The sequence below is a fragment of the Canis lupus genome, chromosome 1 (assembly GCF_011100685.1).
Source record: "Canis lupus familiaris isolate Mischka breed German Shepherd chromosome 1, alternate assembly UU_Cfam_GSD_1.0, whole genome shotgun sequence".
Taxonomy (NCBI): Eukaryota; Metazoa; Chordata; class Mammalia; order Carnivora; family Canidae; genus Canis; species Canis lupus.
The window spans coordinates 102,817,572-102,840,049 of NC_049222.1; the positions used below are offsets into that span (position 1 = coordinate 102,817,572).

Genomic DNA, 22,478 nt, shown 5'->3' on the forward strand with positions numbered 1-22,478 from the left:
ACCCACATGGCACACTCCTCAGATCACCTGAAATGATGAGGTGAGTGTTGTCTGTGCCCCATGCAGTTTCGTCTCCACTGTGGGGAGAAGAGAAGTACTCTCATGACCGGGCAGACTCCAGGGCCTAAATAGCCCCTTTGCACTTTATCTGGTTTATTATATGTCTTTCTGTAGCTGAGAAAACTTTCCCACGAAAATCTTTCCTACTCTGGAACTAGGACTAAGTTAATGGCTCACATTAACATGGATCCTGCTTCACTGTAGTTAACTACCTGGTAAATGTGTTAGGACAAAGGAAAGAAGCAACACAAAATATAGGAGACAGAATCATGTTTGAAATGTTGTATTTTGGTGTTCCCTCCGTATTGCCTAATCCCCCATTTCCCAAACCAACCACTCAACCACAAGCTACAATTATAGGGATTTCTTTTTTCCCTATGAGTCTAAGAAAAAAAGATTATGTCAAGTATCTTGTGAGAAAATGAAGAGCAGGGACATCTGGGTGCCTCAGTGGTTGAGCTTCTGCCTTCAGCTCAGGGTGTGATCCTGGAGTCCCAGGATCAAGTCCTGCATCGGGCTCCCTGCGAGGAGCCTGCTTCTCCCTCTGCCTGTATCTCTGCCTCTGTGTGTGTTTGTGTGTGTGTCATGAATAAATAAATAAAATCTTTAAAAAAGAGAGAGAAAATGAAGAGCAGACATAAAGGCCTTGCTCCTGTCTACATGGGACACCCTCAGTCTCGGGCCCAGGAGGGACGGCAGTAACAAGGCACCAGTTTAGACCTAGGGAGGTGGGAAAGCACGGATGGTAAACCTTGATGGGGCATTGCGCCCCTGCTTGGGATGAGCCGTGATAGGATCTCCAGCCAATGCCAGCAAGGGATTGCTGTGGAAACAATGAAATTAACGATATTGAACACAATCACTTAGGTGCAACCTAAAGCCCCCCTACCCCCGCCTTCCCCAGTTTTTCATACTGCCCCTTAATCTGAGATTACCCATGAGTCCTCTGAACCCATGAGAAACAGGTTATGCACGTTTGAAAAGATGTGTCTCATCGTATCATATCCCATCTAGGTTGCCATGAAAGGAAGATATTAACACTGTAAAACATCTTTAATCTTTGATTCTCTAACATAAAAAAGGACCTTCAGCGGCTGACTTATCAGGGATCAGTTTTGGGTTTGTTTCCTGAACTTGTAAGCAAAGGTCCTCACGTTTGTGGAGAAAACACTTTTGAAGAAGAGACCGTGGTTTAGTAAGGTGATTTTTAGGAGAGACTTCTGAGTAGGCTTCAACAATTTTCTGGATCAAAATGGTTTCACTGTCATGATCAAAGCTACTTGAAGTTAGCCTCAATTTGTGTACAAGGATTACTAATGACACATTTTTAAAAAAATTTTAGCCTTGATTCCAATTCTTATCACCCAGAGAGGGAATATTGGACATCTAATCTAGAATGATTTTAGACAGCAATGTGTTCACATTAGCTTAAAAATAACACTTTCCAGATACAATTACCTCCTTTGTTTGTGGTAGCCTCTCTAATGTGTGAGAAAAATCCAGCATTAAATCCAACTCTGATTGGATTAGAGGGGATATAGGATTAGGGAGGATGTGGGTGAGGTGGGCGGGCGGGAACATCCCTAATAAAAGCTGCTCCTGGGTGATCTCACTTCAGAACTGCTATCCCTGCCAGGGAAGACCTGGGGCCAGAGCAGGATTGCGGTGAGTCCAACCTCACTGGATTTCCTTTCTATTTCTCAAAAGTCTACAAAGACCCGCAAATACAAATTGAACAAAGAGAACAAATTGGTGGCTGCCAGAGAGGAGGGGGTAGGGAGTGGGCAAAAGGAGGTGAAGGCGTCCAGTTATGCAGTGAATCATGGGGAGGAAATGCACAGCACAGGGAATATAGTCAGTGACACTGTATGCGTGTTGTCTGGTGACGGATGGTAGGTCACTTGGGATGAGCACAGCATAACCTGCAGACTTGTGGAGTCACTATGTTGCTCATCTGAAACTAAGGTAACATTGTGTGTCAACTACACTCAAATACACAAAAAACTAAGATTTCTACCAATAGTGCAATCAGAAAGCAAGGTCTCAGCATACAGTAATTAATAAATTCAGGAGGTACCATCTGAGACCAACTGCATGCAGACACACTGTGTGCACCTAGGGGCATGGGGACCTCTGACAAGACCAGCAGGCAGAACTTTGGTTTTCAATAGCAGCCTGGAAGTTTAATGGTCTCCAATACTCTGAGTCAAAGCAGAACTTGGCCAACACAGAGGTAGCCAGTGAAGCTCCAGCCACAGACCTCCCACCTCCCATCATCTGCGTGGGTTCTGTCCTGTGCAGGTGGGAGTGCTGGGGGCGAGGGAGGGGGGGGGCAGTGTTCCTGGCTCTAACCAGTGTGTCCAGGACAAATAGAAGCTGACCCACTATGTGATCATAAACTCCTTCTCTGGTGGCCTCATAAACAGACTTCAAGGAAACAAATCTAATTAATCTTAGCAAGCAAAAGGTAATCCTCTCACCATGTATTCAGTGTCTGGAAGTTCTCAATGAGATAGTTGACATTCTCTTTTCTTGCTGTGTCTTTGCCACCATCAAGAGTGCACCACACACTCATGGCACATTTCCGGTGCTTATATATAGCGGGATGTGGCTGGCGGCCCCCAGACAGGACAACCCAGGTACAGCACAAACCTCAGCACCTCACTTACAGCCTGGGGATGGATCATGTCCTTCATCCCAACCAGCATTTTAAATATCAGAAGCCAAGGGCTATAAGTCCTATCTGTCTGTACTGATGCAGTGCCTTCGTTACCCAGTAGTGGTGACAGCAAATCACCACACACATCGAGGTGAAAATGGCCCAAGGCCTCCTATCCATCTGACTCTCAGCGGGTCCCATATGCACATCTTTCCCTAGACCGTGGCCATGGCCGAACACTTTAAAGAAAGAAGTAGATGTCTTGTGTGCCTGACCTACCTGGAGAGGCCCATGTACCTGAAATGTGGCTATGTCTGCTGCCTGCGCTGCATGGATTCACTGCAGAAGGAGCCCAATGGGCATGGTTTACTGTGCCCCTCCTGCTCCGTGGTCTCTCAGAAGGAGGACATGAGGCCCGGTACCCATCTTGGGAGGCTGGTTTCAAAGATCAAGGAGCTGGAGCCCCAGCTGAGAGCCACTCTACAGATGAACCCAAAGATGCGCAAGTTCCAAGGTACAGCCTACCCCTGCCCCCTAAAGAGCCCTGGAAATCACAGCTTGCCTAAGTCTCCATTACACGAGGGCATGGGCTGAGATGTTTATCTGTGTAAGCCACAGTTGTTCTTACCTAGAAGTATAGGTAAGAACATAAGAAAGAAAATAAGCTTCCTTCCATCCCAACCTGCACCTAAATCACACCTCACAGCTCTGAGTTAGGGTGAATTCTCCCAGCTCAGCAGCACATCTCACACACTCTAGCCAGGATGCCAGGTGGGACCTCCCCAGCTCCCTGGAGGGAGCCATGTCTGTGTTCCTTCTGGTCCCTGCTCTCCTGTGATGGGTCCTGAGGAGGGGTGGGCCCCTTGGTGGGAAGGTGTGAGAAGCATGCTGGAGTGGGTATTGCAGTGAAGGACACGGACTGCTTTGTGTTCTAAGTGTACTTCTAGCTCCATGCAACTCACATTTGGGATGGTGAACCCTGTACCAGAAACATGACAAGTCCCCTATGATGATCAGAAGGTCTGGGCATCTTCCCAAGAGTTGTGTGTCAGGGTGCCAGGTGAAACAGTTGGTCTTTGGTGCAGAGGGTTTATTTCTGAGGCTGTGTTGGCTCCATCCACTCGTCTCCTTAGGAGAGCCTCCTGCTCAGAGTGAGCTGCAGAGGTAGGCAGCACACACATCCCCTACCCCTCTGCACACTGCTCTGCATCTATGTTGCTACCAGACCCCAGTACATCCCCACTCATGCCCACAGGGTCCCTTCCCCTGCTGGACCATCCAGAGTTCACCCAGCTCCTCTCAGGAACCCCAGCCTTACTTCTCTGTGTGTTTGAAACCCCAGGAAGCAAAGGTCTGGGATGCATTTGTCTGTTAACATCAGGAAATGAGGAAGGTAACTGGCAAGAAGAAAGAGGTGAAAAACTTCCATATTTAATGTTCTGCACTAAGTAAAATAGCTTCCATCTTTCACATATTCATCTGGTGCCTATATGTCCATAGAATCTGTGCTAGTTTGCAATATAATTTTGAGAACAAACAACAGTCATAGTCTCTTCATATATATTCTGTGCCAAAGGAAGAAGCATCTTTAATCAAATAAAGAACTGAATGTGAAGGGGAGGGGTCCCCTTGCCCTGTGAATGTCCCTGGGAGGGGTCTAAGGGACTAGGTCTGATCATAACCATCCTCTCTACACATTCAACTTCATCAGGGGCCTGGGAAGTCTCCCCAGGGAAATTCTGATCAGGGAAGAGGCACAGGGTGAAGAAGTGGAGGTGGACGAGAACTTTGGGCCTTTGCAGCAGACGTGCAAAGTGCCATCCAGTGAGTGTTGTGTGCTTGCTGATTGGCTTGTTTTTCTTCCACAGTGGAGGTGACTCTGGATGTGGACACCGCCAACCACCACCTTATCATTTCTGAGGACCTGAAGAGTGTCCGCTGTGGGTATTCCAAACAGAACCGGAGGGTCCGGCCTGAGAGATTTGACTATGCCATCTGTGTCCTGGGCTCCCCTGGCTTCCCCTCTGGCCGCCACTACTGGGAGGTGGACATGGGGACGAGCAAGGAATGGGATGTGGGTGTTTGCAGAGACTCTGCTAAGCGACAAGGGCCAATTCTACTGTCCTCAGAACTTGGCTTCTGGACAGTGGGCTTGAGGAATGGTGATCTCTTCCAAGCCAGCACCATGCCTGTGACTGTTCTCTCAGTAAGCCCTCGCTTACACCGATTAGGCATCTTCCTGGACATGAATTTTGGCACTGTTTCCTTTTATCACATTAGTGATGGATCCCATATTTTCACCTTCACTGGCATCCCTGCTGTGGAGCTGCTGCGCCCGTTTTTTGCTCCTGCGAATCCGTTCACGGATGGTCAAGGCTTCCTGAGAATCTGTCCTGTAATGAATCCAGGCATTGTTAGCTCTCCAGTGGATTCTGATACAGAACACTTCTAGAGAATTCCCGTGTGCTCAGAGCCGGAGCTGGGACCTTTCTTGCTTGTTACATGGACTGTACAAGGGGCAGCAGACAAACATGGAACAGTCAGAGAATCGTGAACACTAATGAGATAAAGGAGAAGTAGATATCAAACATTAAGTATCACCACAGTAAATCTCCTTTGGGACTTCTCATATTTCTGTTCCAATGAATGGGCTCTGGATTTTCAGATCAATCTCCAAATGTTTTTACTTTCTGCAATATTAACTTAGTGTGTAATGGAGGTTATAAACTAAAAAAATTGGGGATCCCTGGGTGGCGCAGCGGTTTGGCACCTGCCTTTGGCCCAGGGCGCGATCCTGGAGACCTGGGATCGAATCCCATGTCAGGCTCCCGGTGCATGGAGCCTGCTTCTCCCTCTGCCTGTGTCTCTGCCTCTCTCTCTCTCTCTCTCTCTCTCTGTGTGTGTGACTATCATAAATAAATAAAAATTTTTAAAAAATAATAATAAATAAAATAATTGCATGTAACCCAATAAATTTATTTTCTAGGTCATATATAAGCAAAACCTATGTAAACAGTGTGTATATGTATTCAGCTTCACTCAATAACTGAAATGCACACTTTCAAGTACACACCATTCTTGAAACATAAGAAGGCAGGCCCATTGGGGGCAGCCTTATCCAACAGGGCTCTGAAGAACTTGGCACCACAGGGGTGCCATTGTCAAGCAAGAGGTATGCATCTATTTGCCCCTGCCTCTCATCCCTGCAGTGGCCTGCAGGCCAAAGGATAGAAGAAATGTGTCCTCCCAGAGTTTCCAGTGAGCCAGCTGCTGTCTACCCAGAGTGGTTCTTTAGAGGCTGGTGGGTGTGTCACTGAGGGGGGCGGCGGGGAGGGGGATGGGAAAGCTAGGTGCACCATCCAGGCAGAGGGAATCTGCACAGGACCCAGACCTTTCCAATTCAGTGCCATGGTTAGCATTTCTGTTTTATGTTGTCAACTAATATTCCACTGTATAATGGCCAGTTTGGTGCTTCATTAGGTTTAAGCCTGGAGTGATAATGCAAAGGGTGAACATATTCCTAGGTACCAGAAACACTTCTGCCATGTGCTTCATTCCCCTTGGAGAGTAGAGGGTTAATGCTTGCAAGTCCAAGGTAAATAGGTGCTAGTACATCCCCTAGGGGCAGAGGCAGCTCCCAGGGTGCTGGAGGAGGGGGGCTGGCCAGGAGCACTAACCACGAAGTTCAGCGGGCATTCAAGAGACTAGAAAGCAAGTCATGACACTCGTCCACAATTGTGCATGCTTGAAAACGTCCATAAAATGTGCATTTTAAGAAGCAATCTTTAAAAGGAGCCCTCTGAAATTACAAATATACAAAATAAAATACATGAGTGATGAAAAAGAACTAGCCCTAAAAGCAAAATGACAACAGAGAAATAACAGGAAGCAAAAGACGACAGAGCCCATGGGGAGTGTGTGGCTGTCCCATGGGCTGGAGTAGGACAGGCCTGCAGAAACCGGCACGAGGAGATGCATGGAGCTAACTTTTCTTAGCCCGATGGTAAATATATTTGGCTCACAGACCAGGTGGTGTCTGTCACACCTACTTGATGCTGCCTTTGTAGGTGTAAGCTGCCACAGACAATAAGAAAATGAGTGGCTGTGTTCCAATAAAACTTTATTTACAAAAATCAGCAGGCAGCCGGCTGGCTTGCCCTGATAGGGCGTCCTGCATTTACTGCCTCGGAGTTTGCCGCAGCCCAGCACAGCAGGGATTGTGCACACCGATGGCTCAGAAGGGGTGTGGGCTCCATATGCAGGGTGGGGAGGCACGGGGAGTGTGGGGGGGGCAAGCAGAAGGACAGGATTCCACACGGAAGGCAGACAAGTTATCAAGGGAGGGTGAGGCAGAGGCTGGCAGAGGCTAGCAGAGACAGGCACAAGGAGGGGAGACGGAACACGCACAGGCAGGACAGGCTAACACAGTGGGCCACACCAGCACACACACCAATATCCCAGGGAGGAGGGGAGCAGGGCAGGGTGCATGTGGGGGTCCTGGGCTGGGAGCACAGTGCAGGGCCTCTGTGTCTGGAGGAACAGGCCCATCACAGACCAGGCCCTCCTCCCACCCCACCCCACCCCACCCCTGCCAGCCCCTCTCTGGCCCTCCTCTGCCAACACACCCACGGGACCCCCCCTCCTGCCCCTCCCCTACAAGTGCCCACAATGGGGACAGGTCAGAGCAGCTCAGCGGGAGAGCTGGAGCAAACCACTGAGGCAGGAAGAGATGGATGGGAGCCACACTCGTGAGAATTGCCATTTATTCCTGAAGTTGCCAAAATTATCACCAAGGATTCACCAAGGGGTGCGAACGGGGACGAGGAGGCTCAAACACTGATTGAGGGGCCAGTTGGGAGGGAGGGGGATGGATGGGGGGACCCCCAGCTGTCCCTCCCCTTTCTAATGCCACAGGAAAGGGGTCCTCCTCTGGCCAGCACCCCTCCCCATCCCCCATGTCCAGTTTCTCTCCAGGGAGGTGGGGTGGGGGGACATGGAAGAGGGTGTAGTGTGAGTGGGCCCCAGGAGGGGGAGGGTGCTAGGGTGGGGGCGGGGGTCCCCCCGCTTCACATGCACTCACAACACTGGTCTCTCAAGGAGCAGAAATGGGGGAAGCCAGACCAGGCCAAATCCCCCTCCCTCCTGGATTATAGGAGGAAGGGGTTAGTGTTGGGGGCTGGGGGGCCTGGGGGCATCATAGGGGGCAGGCCGGGGCCCCCGCCAAGGGGAGAGATGTATGTCGGTGGTGCTCCAGGGACCGGAGGCACAGGGCTGAGCCGGAGCTGGTTCAGGGTGAGCGTCGCAGGGGGCGCGGGCTGAAAGGGGTTGGTGATGGAGGGGCCAGTGGTCGGAGCTCCTACAGGAGAGAAGAGAAGAGGAGACATGCAGAGCAGGGTCAGGGGTTGCCTGGGGAGGAGGTCAGTGGGCAGGACCGGCCTAGGAGGCCCACACTCACCGCTTGGCAGGAAGGGGTTGGAGGCCTTGGCTCCTGGCGGCGTGGGGCCTGGCCGGCTCACCAGCGAGTCCAGGTCAACGAGGGCTGCATTAGGCCCCAGGAATGACTCTGGTGTCTTCCGTGTGGGCGGTGGGGGGGTTGGAGCAACTGTGGGTGGGGGGCTCCCCACAGCCTCAGCCAGAGAGCCCCCGACCCCACTCATGTCGAATGCCCCAGGACTGCGGGGGGGCACCTCTCCAGCGAGCAGCTCCAGCTCCCCTAGAAGGAGCCAGAGAGGGGGTCAGGGGAAGACGAGCAGTGGGGACCTGGTACAGGGAGGCCGTGGTCCTGTGAGGCAGAGCCCAGGGAGGGACACGCATCTGAGGACACCAGCTGACAACCTGCAGGGCACAGACTGCTGGGAAAGAGCCAGTGAGGGGCAACATGACCTAAGGGATGCTCCTCTGGTCCCACAGAAGCCCCACTGGTTCCCTGGTCCTCAACAGAAGCTTCATGGTGGGCAAACAAAATCCTAGCAGCCTCGGTGACTTCTGTTAGCTTGACATTTGGCTTAAAAAGAGAGATTTAGGAATCCTTTGTGATATCAGGAAATGCACAAACTGGTGCAGAGATACAAGAAAAGGCCCAAAGGAATGTCAACTGCAGACTGTGCAGTAACCAAGGGCCCTGGGGGAGGAGTCGGGACTATGGGGGCCCTGCCTGTCCTTCTCGGTTCACCTCCCATCTGTCCTGCATCCTCCCGCTCCTACAGGTCTGACTCACTCAAAGATGAGCAAAGAAAGGAAGCAAGGGGAATACCACTGCTGCAGGAAGACACATTCAGCACCTCCCAGGTACAGGCTCCTGTGCCCTCCCAACACCTCGCAGGGACGGGTCTTATCTCTGCCTGGAGAAGATGCAGGAGACAGGACGCCCAAAGACAAGGTGCCCCATGGACAGGACGCCTGCTGGGCAAGGTGCTACCCTGAGGCAGCAGTGAGCATGCAAGGAAGGGGACACGGTGACCAGAGGCCCCTTGTGGTCACTGTGTTGCCACACTGCTGTCAACCCAGGTATAGCTGGTCAGGCCCTCAGACACACCCAAAGAAACATTCCAGGGAAAGAAATCAATCAGGTCAGTATTTGGGGAAATTCCAGAGAGAACTCTTTATACTGTTTTCACTATTCTTGCAAGTTTTCTCTAAGTATAAAGTTATTTAAAACAAACTTAAAACTCTTTTTGAAGATACAACACCAAGCCTCAATAAAATTGCCCGGGTGCTAGGTCTCATCTGAGAGCTACATCCACCTTGCTTAACCCCTCACTCAGAAGCAGTCCACAGGGACTGCAGGACCACCTGCTGAGGAGCCCACAGGCTGGGTGGGGCCAGGGTGGGGATGGTGGGTGGGGTGGGGCTCACCTGTGCTGCTCCCAGAGGTCGGTAGGGCTGTGCGCAGTCGGTCAAAGTCAGAGAACTCATCTGGCTCAGCATCAAACCCCACTGCTATATGGGCGGGATACCAGCTCAGCTCATCAAAGAGATCAGCCTCCCGCTCCCCCTGCCCCCCAGCACCCAGGATGTCGGCTCAGCTCATTGAGGGGTCCGGCCTCCTGCTGCCTCCCAGCACTGAGGAGACCAGACACATCCCACATTCACCTGTACACCTCCCACACCACACACACTCAGACCCTGTCTGCTTGACCCCAGAGCCCACCCAGTACCTACCTGTGGTGCCATTGGTGCTGGGCTTGGCAGGTGACCCTCCCCAGGGGTCCGAGAAGGCCGGGGCTGGAGCCCAGGGATCAGAGGCAGGGGGTCCGCCAGCTGGGGCCCCACCTGGGTGAGGAAGGAGGCATGTGAGAGGCTGGTGGCTGGAGGCACTGTTACCTAGAATCTGTGCCCATCTCCTCCAGCCTCTCCCTTCTAGGTCCATCACCTCCCCAAAGCCCCACCCTGCTCACCAATGTTGTAGGATGCAGCTAGATAACCCAGGGGCTTCGGGCCCAGCCCCAGCCAGCCCTGTCCCCATAATCTAACCATGGTTCACACACTGCTGGGCCTCTGCCCATGTATCCGTTCCTGGCAAAGCCCTCCTCAGCCTTGGTGCCCCTAGGAAGCCCCCTAAGAAGCTCCCCAGCTGGGAAAGCAGCCTTGGGTGTGTGCCTCACCTAGATGTGCCCAACTCCACACCTCAAGCCCCCACAGCTCCCTGAAGTCCCCACAGGGTATGTGACCCCTTCCCAGCCTGCCTATGCCCAGGCTCTGCAGCCACCCCACCCTGACTCCACCCTAGCAGCCTCTCCACACCCCAACAGCCCGATACCCTTCCCATTGTCCTTCAAGGTTCCCTCACTCACTCTCCTCTGGGCTGTCTTATCTGACCCCCACAGCTGCCTGTCATCCACTTGACTATCTGTTCCTGTCCCCAGGGTATATCCCAGACTGCACACTGGATGTGGGGGCTGAAGCAGGAGGACAATCAGCACTCACCATCAGAGCTCCCCCATGGGTCAGGCGTGGGCCCCTCTCCAGCAGCAGGGGCCTGGGTCCCACCCCAAGGGTCAACTGAGGGCCCCACAGGGGCAGCAGGCCTCCAAGGGTCCCCAGAGGCTGGTGTAGGGGCCGGACCACCCCAGGGATCAGCAGCTGGAGGGACAGGGGCCCCACCCCAAGGGTCTGAGGTGGGGGCACTCATGGGCGCTGGGCCGCCCCAGGGGTCTGAGGCTGGTGGTGGAGCCGGGGCCGTGAAAACATCAGCAAGATCCATGAGGGATGACTGCAAGAGACAAAAGGACAAAGAGCATATATAGCATGAGCAGTGTAGCCAGGGGACTGGGAAGAGAACCTAGATGACAGACGCTACAGAAGAAGAGAGGGGAGAGTGAGTTGGAGTGTGATGGGGTGTGATGGGGGAAGCCCCACAGCCAAGGAGGGACGGCCAAGGGCCACGAGACAGGAGGAGTCAGCCTCCCCACCTCCCATTCCCGCTATGCCCCAGCTCTGTCTGCCTCCCCTACCACCAGCCCAGCCACCACCAAATGCCAAGAGTGCCACCTGGCCCTGCCCCAAAACCCTCCATCCACTCCCAGTCCCCAGCCGCAGCAAGGACAGAGGCCAAGGTCCAAAGCTACCCCTCACTCACCCTCTGGGAGGTCTGCCTGGGTCTCCCAACCCGAGTCCACCCTGAATAGTCTTGGCCCAAGGCTGAGCACTCATCCCGCATCACCACATACTCCAGATGTCCATGGCTACCCGTATGCACACATACACCCTTGTGCATACAATCTCCCCACATCCGGGGATGAACCCAGCTAACCAGAGCATTCAGCATCTCTGGATACAGAAGTGCCACACCTCTTGTCCCCACAGGACAAAAGTGGCAGGGTGCTGGGACCAAAGCCCTGCAACCCTGGTGCCACCTTCCTCCAGGACACTGAATTGTCAGGCATCAGTGAGACCCTCTGGCCAAGGCTGGCCTGAGCAAGCTTTTCTTTCTTTTCCTGTTTTTATTTTATTTTATTTTATTCTATTTTATTTTATTTATCCATGAGAAATAGAGAGAGAGAGAGAGAGAGAGAGATAGGCAGAGGGAGAAGCAGGCTCCATGCAAAAGCCCAATGTGGAACTCGATCCCAGGATCCCGGGATCACGACCTGAGCCAAAGGCAGATGCTCAACCTCTGAGCCACCCAGGTGCCCAAGCTTTTCTATCAAGGGCACCCCCGTGGCTAACCAGCCAGCCAGCCCAACCTCGCTGCCCCCCACCCCCCTGCCGATCAGGAGGGCGTCTGCACTCCTTCACTGTGGAGGCGCTCAGGACACCCACAACGCCTGGTGAGACCACAGAGGAGGCCAACTTGGATGCCCCAGCTACACGGGTGACCTTGGCCCTGACATGTGGAGCAAACCCCGTCCACTCTCAGAGCCAAGAGAAGGGGTAAAGCAGCACAAAACTGAAACAGCACCAAACCTCATTTGTCTCCACTGGGGGGCCTAGAGGCCCAAAGGCTGGGGACCAGACAGGTCTCCCTCACCCACCAACCCTCGGGGTCCAGAACAATGTGAGTGTGGATGAACTCTATGCCGTCCCCTTCCTGCGCAACCAGGTGGGGGTTTTCACTCTACTAAGCCACAAGAACTGACCAGCAGTAGCAACATCTCCCGTAGCAGATACAGGCAAAGGTCTCCGACACAAGCATCTTCCAGTCTCCACACGTGTCCACAAGAAGATGGTTACTTGCTGCCGCTGCCACCCTGACACCCTGTCCCAGGCCCCTGCCCATGCTCACCTCCTCCTGGCCACCGGTCTCCCTCCTGCTCTCCTCTATAGCCATCTGCAGCCTCAGGTCATCCCCGCGGCGGATCCGCTCTTCCTGTTTGGGTCATGAAAGCAGGCAGCGAAGGCGGCTAAGAATGCGAGCAACTGGGGCCCAAGAACCCTCTCCCCCACAGACAAAAGTGACAAAATTAAAATGGGATGTGGACAATGTGTGAGAAGAAGGGGATGGGGAAGAACGTGTGGTCTGGGGGAACGGGGATGTAGGGATGGTGTGCGGGAGGTGGGCCTGGCTTGGCACTGCTCTGACAGGCCTGGGAAGCGTGTGGCCCAGGGGAAGATGGGCCCTCCCACCAGATGCCTGACTGCTGCTGGTTGGAGAGGACCAAGCCTTGGACCGTGGCGGAGGGCGAGGAAAGGGCTCCCTTGCCACCGAGAGCAGCTAAAAGGCACCTGCTTCCCGTACTGGGACTGCACCCACCTGAGGACCCAACTGAGGACCCATGTGACACAGGTCCCATAGCTGGAAATGCTGAGGCAAATTTGTGCACACTAGGGACAGGGCTGGAGGGGGCAGCAGGGAGGGGCAAGGAGGCAGGGACCTGAGGAAGGTCTGAGGGGAGCCCTGGGAAGGGTAGGGAGGCTGCTCTGACCTTGTCGTGCTCCTCTCGGCTCAAACTAAGGGCCAGCTGGAGCTGGACGTCGTCCTCGGGGCCGCAGGACGGGGGCTGGGGGAGAGAGAGTATGAAGGGGCCGGGGCGGGACACAAGATGGGGAGAGAGAGGGAGGGGGAAGGAGAAGAGAAAAGACAGACACACACACAGAACAACAGAGGAGAGCCAGGGATGGACAGAGCCGCAGACATAGTCACACACAGAGAGACAAGCATGGGACAAGAGCTGTGAGGGACAGGCATCCCTGAGAGAAGGGACAAGAATGCCCAGGACGAGGAGAGAGGAAGGCAAGGGGAGGGGGGCAAGGGGAGGGAGAGACAGAATGAAGCAGGGAGGGAGGGACAGTCGACAAGCAAGAGAGGTGGGGGAGGGGGAGACAGAGCACAGGCCCTTAGGAGCTGAGGGGTGAGGGATGGAGATGGGATGGCAGAACCAAAGTCAAAACGCCCTGCCGCGCCCGTCACACCCACCCAGGCCAGTACCTGGTCAGCCTCCTCCTTGCTCATGGCCAGGGCTAGCTGGAGCTGCAGCTCCTCCTCCCCGCTACTCTGTGGCCACGCCTGTTCTGCCTCGGGTGGGGGCCCGGAGCCCACCGCTGCTGAGGAGGCTGCAGTGGCAAAAAGCAACTGACACAGGTGGAAAAAAAGAAGGGGACCCTGTAGCCCCAACATTGGGCTTCCACTGGGAGTGGGGGCAGGTTGGTGAGCCAGGTTTGTCCAGCACCCCCTGGAGATGAGGGACGGGGGTCAAGGAAGGACAGCCCTGCTGGCCCAAAACCACAAGTCCACCAGGTGAGGGAGGAAGCTTGGGAGCCTCAGAGCCCATGACCGGAGTTCCCACACTGTATGCCTGGGGCCTGGTACAGAGCCCATGGGGACACAGGTCCTTCATCCCTGGTCCCACAAAGCTCCCAGCATGTCCAGGGCCTGCATTTTCAGAGCTAGTGGAGAACTGTGTGGCAGGGACCAGCTGGCATTAGGGGAAGGACGGTACCAGCATCCTCAGCCCCCAACCCCATCCTGGGTGTGACTGACACAAGAGGTGACTGGCAGGAGGAAAGGGAAGGAGGGACAGAGAATGAGAAGGAGGTGACCACTTGCAAGGAGGGATGAATGGGGCACAGGGCCTAACAGGTAAAGAACCAGCTAAGCTTGGGGGACACGCCCACCTTCTCCTCCCAGCTGGCCCTCCTCAGAGAGCTGTCACTAATCTCTGACCTTGGGCAGCCCCCCAGCAGGACCAAGGGAGCACCATATGGCAGCTCCAGGGCCTGGGTGGAGGGCAGGGACATACCTGGGCCCTCAAGTGGCTCTTGGTCAACATTTGGGGGTGAACAGAACACTTCTCAGCTCTCGAGTCCCACAGTGTGGGGGAAGGGACAGGGAAGGACCCTCCTGTGAGGGGATAGCCTAAAGCTGAACTCTAGCCCACCTGGCTCGGAAGGAGGGGAGCAAGAGGGCTCAGCACCTGGACACAAGGCACCTGGCAAGGAGGCAGCCCAGACCCTTGGCCACCAGGGTATTTGAGAAAGCCGGGGTGGAGGAGGCTGGGCTGGACCTCCTGGGGGCAGCAGGCCTCACCAGTGGCAGTCTGTGCCAGCTTCTCTTTGGTCTTGAGCGCATGGGCACGCTCCTCTCGCAGCCGGTCCTCATCACGCAGCAGGGCTACCAGCTGTTTGGCCTTCTCACGCACGTTCACACCCTGGTCCTTGCCATCACGGTCCACATACTGGAAGTCCTTCAGCGTTTGCACAGCATACATGTTCTCCTTGCACTGCTGAGACACACGCTCCGAGCCGGTCTTGATGAGGTACTCCATCAGGGTCATGGCCTTCGGGGCAGGGGGGCACACCAGTCACTCACGAGGCAGCCAGGATCCCAGTCCCACATAACCAACCCACATAATATCAGCAGGTGGAGAAACAGACGTGGCCCATCAGCACAGCAGGCACTACCTGGGCATAAGAAAGGACGAAGCACAGCTGTGTGCTGCCACCTGCAGACCCTGAAGACATGCTGAGTGTAAGTAACCAGATGCCAGAGCACACACGGCCCACGATTGTGCTCACGTGAGACATCCTCAGGCACATCCACGAAGGAAGGAGGTTCATGGCTGCCAGGGGCTGGGTGACTCTTAATGGGAAGGGGTTTGTGTTCAGGATGACAGAAATACACTAAACCAGGGCGGCGGGGACAGCTGCCCACCCTGGGAACGTGCTCGATGCCACGGCACTGCGCGCTTTATGAGGGTGACTCATACGGCATGGCATCTACATGTGTCTCGATAAAAAGACATAAGTAGGGAAATAACAGGTGTGGTCACTGCAGCCCCACCTGGGCTTCCCTGAGGGGTGCAGACCCCGCTCTATTTCTCTAAAAGGAAAACCCAAAGTAAGACAGCCAAAGAGACATGCCTGTTAAACAACACTCAAGGCACCCAAGACACAGGAATGGAGCTGCTTCCCCTACCGTCCTGTACACCTGGGAAGTGTCACCACCTCCAATTTAAGACTTTCCCACTCTGAGGATGACAGGGAGGCAACTCCCTTACCCGAATTGGGAGTCTGGAGGGAGGTGCCGAGCCTGCAGGGGTGGTTGAGATCCTGGCTCTCTGTAGGGGACATGTGTGTCCTGGGAACAGGAGGAACAAGAGGACAGGGACGCAGGAGCACCTTGTGATAGCTTTTGTGTTTTAGGACAGGAGAACAAAGTCTCTTTTCAACAAGTTGAAATCAAATGAGAGGGTGTCTGAATGGCTCAGTCAGTTAAGCATTTCCCTTCAGCTCAGGTCAAATCCTAGAGTCCAAGGATTGAGTCCAGGATCGGGCTCCCTGCTCAGTGGAGAGCCTGATTCTCCCTCTGCCTCTGTCTCTCAAGCTTGTGCGCACGCATACCCGCACTCTTTCTTTTTCTTTCTCACATGAATAAATAAAATCTTAAACACACGCACAGAGACACACGTGAGAAAAAAATCCACAAGGCCGCAGACAAGGGTGCACCTCAGTGTGCGCCCCAGAACAAGGTGACACAAAGGGAGGACCTGGCTGATTCAGCTGAGCTGGCTCAGCAGTTGCAGGACCTGCCAGGGAGCCCTGCTGTGGGTCAGCACTAACTCCCTGCCACCCACGGGAGCCAGGCCTGGATCTGGCAGGCTTCCTGAAGGTGTGTGCCTGTAATCACAGATTAGTCTTTAACCAGCCCTTGGGGTGTTTATGCATTACAGTGGAAAGGAAAGAAGCAATCATGCTGCCAGTCACACCTGGGCTAGAAGGCAGGCAGGCTCCACCAGTCCTGGGCCAGCTGTGCTCGGACTAGAAGGGCAGCACATAGCACACATCACACACCAGTCTCCCAGCAGGTCAGACCAACAGTTAAACTATGTGAGACCAACAGATCCCAGATAAACCTTGCCTCAGTCCAGGATGGGACTCCCACCCAAAAAATTATAAGAACTCGTTTCCAGGGCTCTGGAAACTTTCGAAGTACAGTTAAATAGACAGTGAACCCGGAAATAACCCAAACACCCACCAAGAGTCAAATGCACATGTATGAGGCAGTGTGCTCATGTGATGCGAGCAGCACACGCAGCAAGATAATGTAAAGAAACCTCCCAGATGTGGCAGGGACCAACCTAAGCAGACACAAAGAACCATGTGCATGAGCCCATGGAAAGTTCTAGAACGAGCTTGGCAGACAGAAGGCAGGGTAGGATGCTTCTGGGGGAGGGGTGTGCTGAGCAAGCCTGGGGGAGCCAGGGACACCCTCTGTCTCCATCTGGGTGCTGGCTACACAGGTGTGTGCACGCAAGAGAGCAGATCAGGCTGTATGCTCAAGATGGGTGCCGCAACAGCAAAAGTGAACATTTTCTCAAAAGCAAGCAGCGGGACAACCCAACAGCCTCTGTTAATTTTCAAAACCACTTGCTCAGAGGTGGAACAACATTGGCATATGGGAGTCAGTCTAAAACAGGGACCGCAACCTTCTTCTAAAAGGCCCAGGTGATCAATAGCCCAGCTTTTCAGGCCACACGGCCCCTGTGCTGACCCCTCAGCTCCATGTGACAGAGGACACAGCCGCAGACGCACAGGCCTGTCCGCACCGACAGAACTTTACCTACGAACACAGGTGGTAGGCCAGCTTTGGCCCACAGGCCATAGCGTGTTGACCTCGGTTTAAGAAACAAAACTTGGGGCATCCCCGATGGCTCAGCGGTTCAGCACCACCTTTGGCCCAGGGCGTGATCCTGGAGACCCGGGATTGAGTCCCGCATCAGGGTCCCTGCATGGAGCCTGCTTCTCCCTCTGCCTGTGTCTCTGCCTCTCTCTCTCTCTCTCTCATAAGTAAATAAAATCTTAAAAACAAAAAAACAAAAAAAAACTTGAGACCGCTAAGTCCTTGAAGCAGGAGGTGACACAACTGAGCTAGGAGAATGGGGCTCCTCTCCCACCCCCTGCCCTCCTTGTGCCTCAGTGTCCCCTCCTAAGAGGGACCAAAAAATGTACTTCACGGGGGTTCTGTGCCCACAGCAGCATGTCTCCAGCAGAGCAGAGCCCCATAGGGCTCATCTCCCTACCACACGGTCCATGAGCCCCACCAAGCTGCTCTCAAGGTTTCAAGAGGCCCTCCCAGTCCTGTCCCCTCCCTTTACCTCCACACGAAGGCTCATCCAGACTCCCCACCTTTTCCCTGATTCTCAGCTACACAAACACCACCCAGTCCTTCACAACAAAGAGCCAAATAATTGAGGCAGCACAGACTCTGTGGAAATGAGGACCCACCCCAGGTTTGTTGAGATGGGCATACAAATGAGCCAGAGCATTTTCAGGTCTCAGGAACAGGACAGAGCGTGGACAACACAGGCCCCTGCTGGAGTCCATGGGTCTGGGGCTTCATCTGCCTGGTCCGTGGCCATAAAGAGTAGGCCCTCAACCAACATTCAAAGGCGTCGGCAGCAAGAGGACTCCCTGACACTGCTGCACCTCACACCAGCTCCACCCCCAGCAGCCAGACCCTCACATGGAAGGAGGTCCACAGGCCGCTCTGAGCCACACAGCCAGGAGTGGGACCTGGGCACCTGCCCCAGCCCATGCCCAATGCCAATTCCCAACCCAAGGGGAGGACACCAGGCCCCAGGATAGAAGACAGGAAACCATCTCACTGAGCATTGCCCAAAGACATGTTCCCTTTGACCACCACCCATGGTCTTGTCTGTTCACTGAAAGAGGACACATGCACGTGTCACTGGGGACCAGTCAACAGACTCTCTGAGGGGCACTCTACCTACATTTACCAAAATGACACAGGCATGCGCCCCTCGACCCAGAACTTCCACTTCTAGAGAATGACAAACATACAAGGATATCCATGGCAGTCCTGTTCATAGAAGCAATACATCACAGACCACTTAAAAATTCATCATTGGGTAACTAGCAGGTGACAGGAGAGAGAAAGGAAAAAAGGTAACAAATCTGCTATATTCTGATGTGAAACCATCTGTAATATTTAAACTCATCTTTTTTTTTTTTTTTTTAGAACTGGGGTACAGCTTAGATGTGATCAAATCCACCGGTTTTCATGTGCACTTCTGTGTTCTGATACAGGATGGTACCACGGCCCCCAAATTCCCTGGTGCCTGGGGACGCGCACACACGGGTCATCCTGGAAGACCACACACAAGCTGAGGACACCAGCTGCCCCAAGAGGGACCAGGGCTGTGTGTGCACAGAAGGACGAACACCATGCACCTGCTTCGACCCTCTATGTGGATGAATCTTGTGAATGCGCTGTTTTCAAAGTGAATTTAAGTCACAGGCCTCAAAATCTTAAACCCTTGTGTTTGTTGCCCTTGTTAAATGAGAAGAGGAACAAAAGGAGAGAGATTTCACGTGAAGACCTAGTACTCCAGCTTCTCCTGCAAACTGGGAAGGCTGGACCTGATGGCACTCCCAGCAGAGCCCCGCACCTGCCCATGAAGACGTGTGCACGTGAAGCCCGCTGCAGCCCGGGCACTGACCTTGTAGACGTGCCGCCAGTTCTTGCCATGGTCATTGAGCCGCTTCCAGATCATGCTCATGATCTCAGAGAAAGCAACGACGTTGTAAGTGAGGTCCGCGATCTCAGACATTAGGGAGCTGGATGGGCCCCAGGGGTCGTTGCTTGTGGCTTCTCGGACCTTGATCTCGGCCTCCGAGTAGTTGTGGACTATGTTTTTCATCTGGCGCCGCAGGGACGAGGTCGACATGGTGGCAGGTGGTGGCGAGCCCCTTGGGGTGTAGTGAGAGGAGGAAGCTCGAAGAAGCAGACAGCGGCAGGGGCTGCTGGGTCACCGCATCTGAGGAGGAAAGACCCTTTGGAAACACAAGTGGGACCTGGGGCTGGCTGGTGCACACCCTCCTGGGGCTCCCCGCTGCCCCTGGGGCCTAGAAGCTTCTGGCTTCTGTTAACCCCTGACTTAGGCAGTCTACCTTTCAGTTCCTCAAACATGCCCAGCTCCTTCCTGCTTGGGGGTGCTGCTCAGCGAGGCAGAATGTACCACAGAGGATCACAGGTTGGGACACCTCAGCTAGGCACATCCCGGCCACCTGCCTTGGGTGGGCCAGGAACTCTGGCATTTCCATTTTCCGCTCTAACAAGTGGGGTTTTATCCCGTAACCCAGTGGATAGGAAGTATGCTGTGAACACGAGATGAACACCCTGCTCTTCCTCTCCCTCACTGCCCAGGTCACTCCCAAGAGCTCCGCGTAAGATTCCCAAATTTCACACCCAAACACCATGGTCATTGTTGCCCAGGGGCTCCAGAGGCAGACTGTGCCACCCTCGTGACTTTATACTAGTCCAACTCTGTAGCTACAGTCGACCCTTGAACTCCAGGGGGACAGACACCACGTCTACATGGATGTGACTTTTCCAAACAGAGCAGCTGACTCAGAAGAGCTGGAAGGAGGGAGGGCAGGGAAAACCTCCAGAGCAGGAGTGGACAGGACAGACCCTGAGGCAGACACAAGGACACATGGAGAGGAGACCAGAAAGGAACAAAGAGGCGAGAGGCGGGGAATGCCAGGGGTACGAGGCGTCCCAAGGGTGGGAAAGCTGGAGGTTCAGGGAGGAGAGATAAGGATGAGCATGGCTGCTGCCTAGGTCCCTGCAGCATGCCAGGCACTCCTGGACCAAAAGATGACCATTATCTCATCCAATGCCACCAGCCTCATTCTAACTGACGAGAAGACAAGGGTTCATGGAGGCTTAACAACTCAGCCAAGGTCACACCCAGCACAGCAGCAGACTCAACCTCTGGCTGCTTGGACACCAAAACTTACACTTTTAAACTAACTGGTGCTGGAACGAAGGCAACGGAAGAAAGAGAAGGCTGGGAAGCAGGCAGACAGTGACCGTGACAGCAAGCAGTGACATGACCCTACTCTGGGCCAGGCATTCTGCCCCGTGCTTTATGCACAGTGACTCAACTAATCCTCCCAACTCCATGATTCACAGCATCTCACAGGGTAGGGAACTGAGGCACAGCAAGAGCCGCCTTTCCCTGGCTCCAGAGTGGACTCTGACAACCACAGTCCACATCTATGCCGACGAGCCTCCCACAACCCGCCTACATCCTGGGACAGGCAGCCAGCCCCAGCTCTGAACTCAGGCATTGAGACACACACAAAGACACACACAGTCAGGGGGCCGAGCAGGCCAGCCGGAAACACTGAGGTGAAGAGCTGAGGGGACCAACACAGAGGATGCAGAGGAACAGGAACAAGACAAACAAGTGGAGAAAGAGGCGTCAAGAAACCTGGACGGAGGAGACACAGCAAGCTGAAGCCAAAGGAGACAGACACGTGGCAGACGACACAGAGCAAACACAGAGACCCAGAACGAAAGGATAGCAACCTGGCACTGCAAATTTACAGGAGAAAAACATGGTACAGAACACACAAAGCTTGGACCCAAACTCTGGCTGTGAGCTACCAACAGGAGCCAGTCTGCACGACTCTGACACACAGCAAAGAATTCCTACCTGGCAGGCCTGGTGATTACATACGATGGGTACATACAGTGCTTAGCTCCCTGTCCCACACATAGTGGGACCTCAATAACGCTGCCTGCCAGTCACTACCAAAAGCAAAGAGCATTTCCAAAAGTGTGGTAATGGAAGATGCTCCATTCTAAGTGCAATTGTAGGAAAGTGCGTTAGAAAAAACGTCAGGGCATCACACAGCTAAGATTTCAGGTACTGCTTAGGATGGGACCAAGTTTTCCAAAATAAACGGATTCAAAGAAAGGTTATCAGATCAGACGGAGGACAAATGCGAGGGCAAATCCTGCGAGGGGCGTTCAAAGGACTCACAGAACACAGAGCGCGGGTCGGGATCTGTGAGCAATCATGGAATCCAGAGCTCCAGGCGGCGGACCGCAGGGCCACGTCCGTGCACACCCACAGCCCCGACCTGGCGGGCGAGGGGGCCTGGGTGTCACCCCAGATATACCACAGGCCGGCGAGCACGGATGGGGCCTGCTCGCGGAGCTCGGCTCCCGAGAACCCGCGGGAGGGCACAGGGGGGCCCGGGGCTGCAAGGAGGAGCGCGAGGACGGCAATGAATGGGAAACAGGCGACAGGTAAGCCCCGAGACCCGGGAACTGCAGACACGAAGCCCGGCCGTCACCCCTAGCGCCGCGCGCGGATCCCAGCGGACAGCGACGCCCGCAGCAACCGAGGCCAGGGCGCAGGCCGGCGGACACCCGAGGCCGGCTGGCCGCACACACACAAAGGCCGCGGGGCTGAGCCAATGGGCCACACGCGACGGACGCCCGAGCGCCCTCAGCCCGCTGCGCCCCTGGACCGCGCTCACCTCGGCCCCTCACGCCGGGCTCCGGGGGGTCATGGCGGGCAACCCCCTGCCCCCGCTCGGCCTCGGTGTCGCGGGGCGCGCGCCTGGCCGCGAGCGGCGGACGCACAGGCGCACTCAGGTGCACGGACGGAAGCACGGAGTGGGCCGCACGCCGACGGCCCCGCCGCCCCGGCGCCCGGGAGGGGCGCAGAGAGCCGGGCGGGGGAGGGGAGCCGCTGAGCGGACGGGAAGCAACCGGAGGCGACGGACCGGAAGCGGAAGTGGCGACGCGCTCCTCCCTCTGCGCAGCACCCGGCGTACTAGCCCGCAAGGAGCCTACGCAGCCGCCACTTCCGCGGCCCTACCCCCCCGCTCAGCGTCACTTCCGGCGCGCAGGCGCCCCAGCAAAACCCAGGGGTCAACCTCGGAGAGCAGGCCTTATTAGAAGGATGAGGGCCGGCCAGCGCGGCCGAAGGAGGCGGGGAAGGGACTGTGTAGTCGCCAGCTCACGCGGCCACGCCGCCCTCTGCACCTTGCGGCGCTTTGG

The 22,478-nt window shown here is 54.9% G+C and overlaps 2 protein-coding genes across 6 annotated transcripts; one reads left to right on the forward strand and one right to left on the reverse strand.

The window, feature by feature from the left end:
* Positions 1 to 1,641: 1,641 nt before the first annotated feature.
* Positions 1,642 to 5,560, forward strand: RFPL4A (ret finger protein like 4A). 2 transcript variants are annotated; one of them, XM_038525629.1, is made up of 3 exons: positions 1,642 to 1,725; positions 2,939 to 3,233; positions 4,588 to 5,560. In XM_038525629.1, exons 2-3 carry the CDS (start codon positions 2,948 to 2,950, stop codon positions 5,169 to 5,171), a joined length of 870 nt encoding a protein of 289 aa, XP_038381557.1. In that variant the 5' UTR covers positions 1,642 to 1,725; positions 2,939 to 2,947; the 3' UTR covers positions 5,172 to 5,560. The 2 variants fall into 2 exon arrangements, with proteins under 2 accessions (XP_038381557.1, XP_038381558.1); XM_038525630.1 differs by lacking the exon at positions 1,642 to 1,725 and having other exon boundaries at positions 2,620 to 3,233.
* A 1,905-nt stretch (positions 5,561 to 7,465) lies between these two features.
* Positions 7,466 to 22,154, reverse strand: EPN1 (epsin 1). Of its 4 annotated transcripts, none has more exons than XM_038527685.1 (11): positions 21,953 to 22,154; positions 19,117 to 19,434; positions 14,685 to 14,934; positions 13,587 to 13,711; positions 13,084 to 13,158; positions 12,444 to 12,527; positions 10,646 to 10,931; positions 9,881 to 9,991; positions 9,575 to 9,658; positions 8,175 to 8,432; positions 7,466 to 8,075 (listed from the first exon to the last, which is right to left on the reverse strand). In XM_038527685.1, the coding sequence occupies exons 2-11, from the start codon at positions 19,342 to 19,344 to the stop codon at positions 7,867 to 7,869; spliced, it is 1,710 nt and encodes a 569-aa protein (XP_038383613.1). In that variant the 5' UTR covers positions 19,345 to 19,434; positions 21,953 to 22,154; the 3' UTR covers positions 7,466 to 7,866. The 4 variants fall into 4 exon arrangements, with proteins under 4 accessions (XP_038383613.1, XP_038383614.1, XP_038383615.1 ...); XM_038527686.1 differs by having other exon boundaries at positions 19,117 to 19,450; positions 21,953 to 22,104; XM_038527687.1 differs by lacking the exon at positions 21,953 to 22,154 and adding an exon at positions 21,451 to 21,581.
* Positions 22,155 to 22,478: the final 324 nt, after the last annotated feature.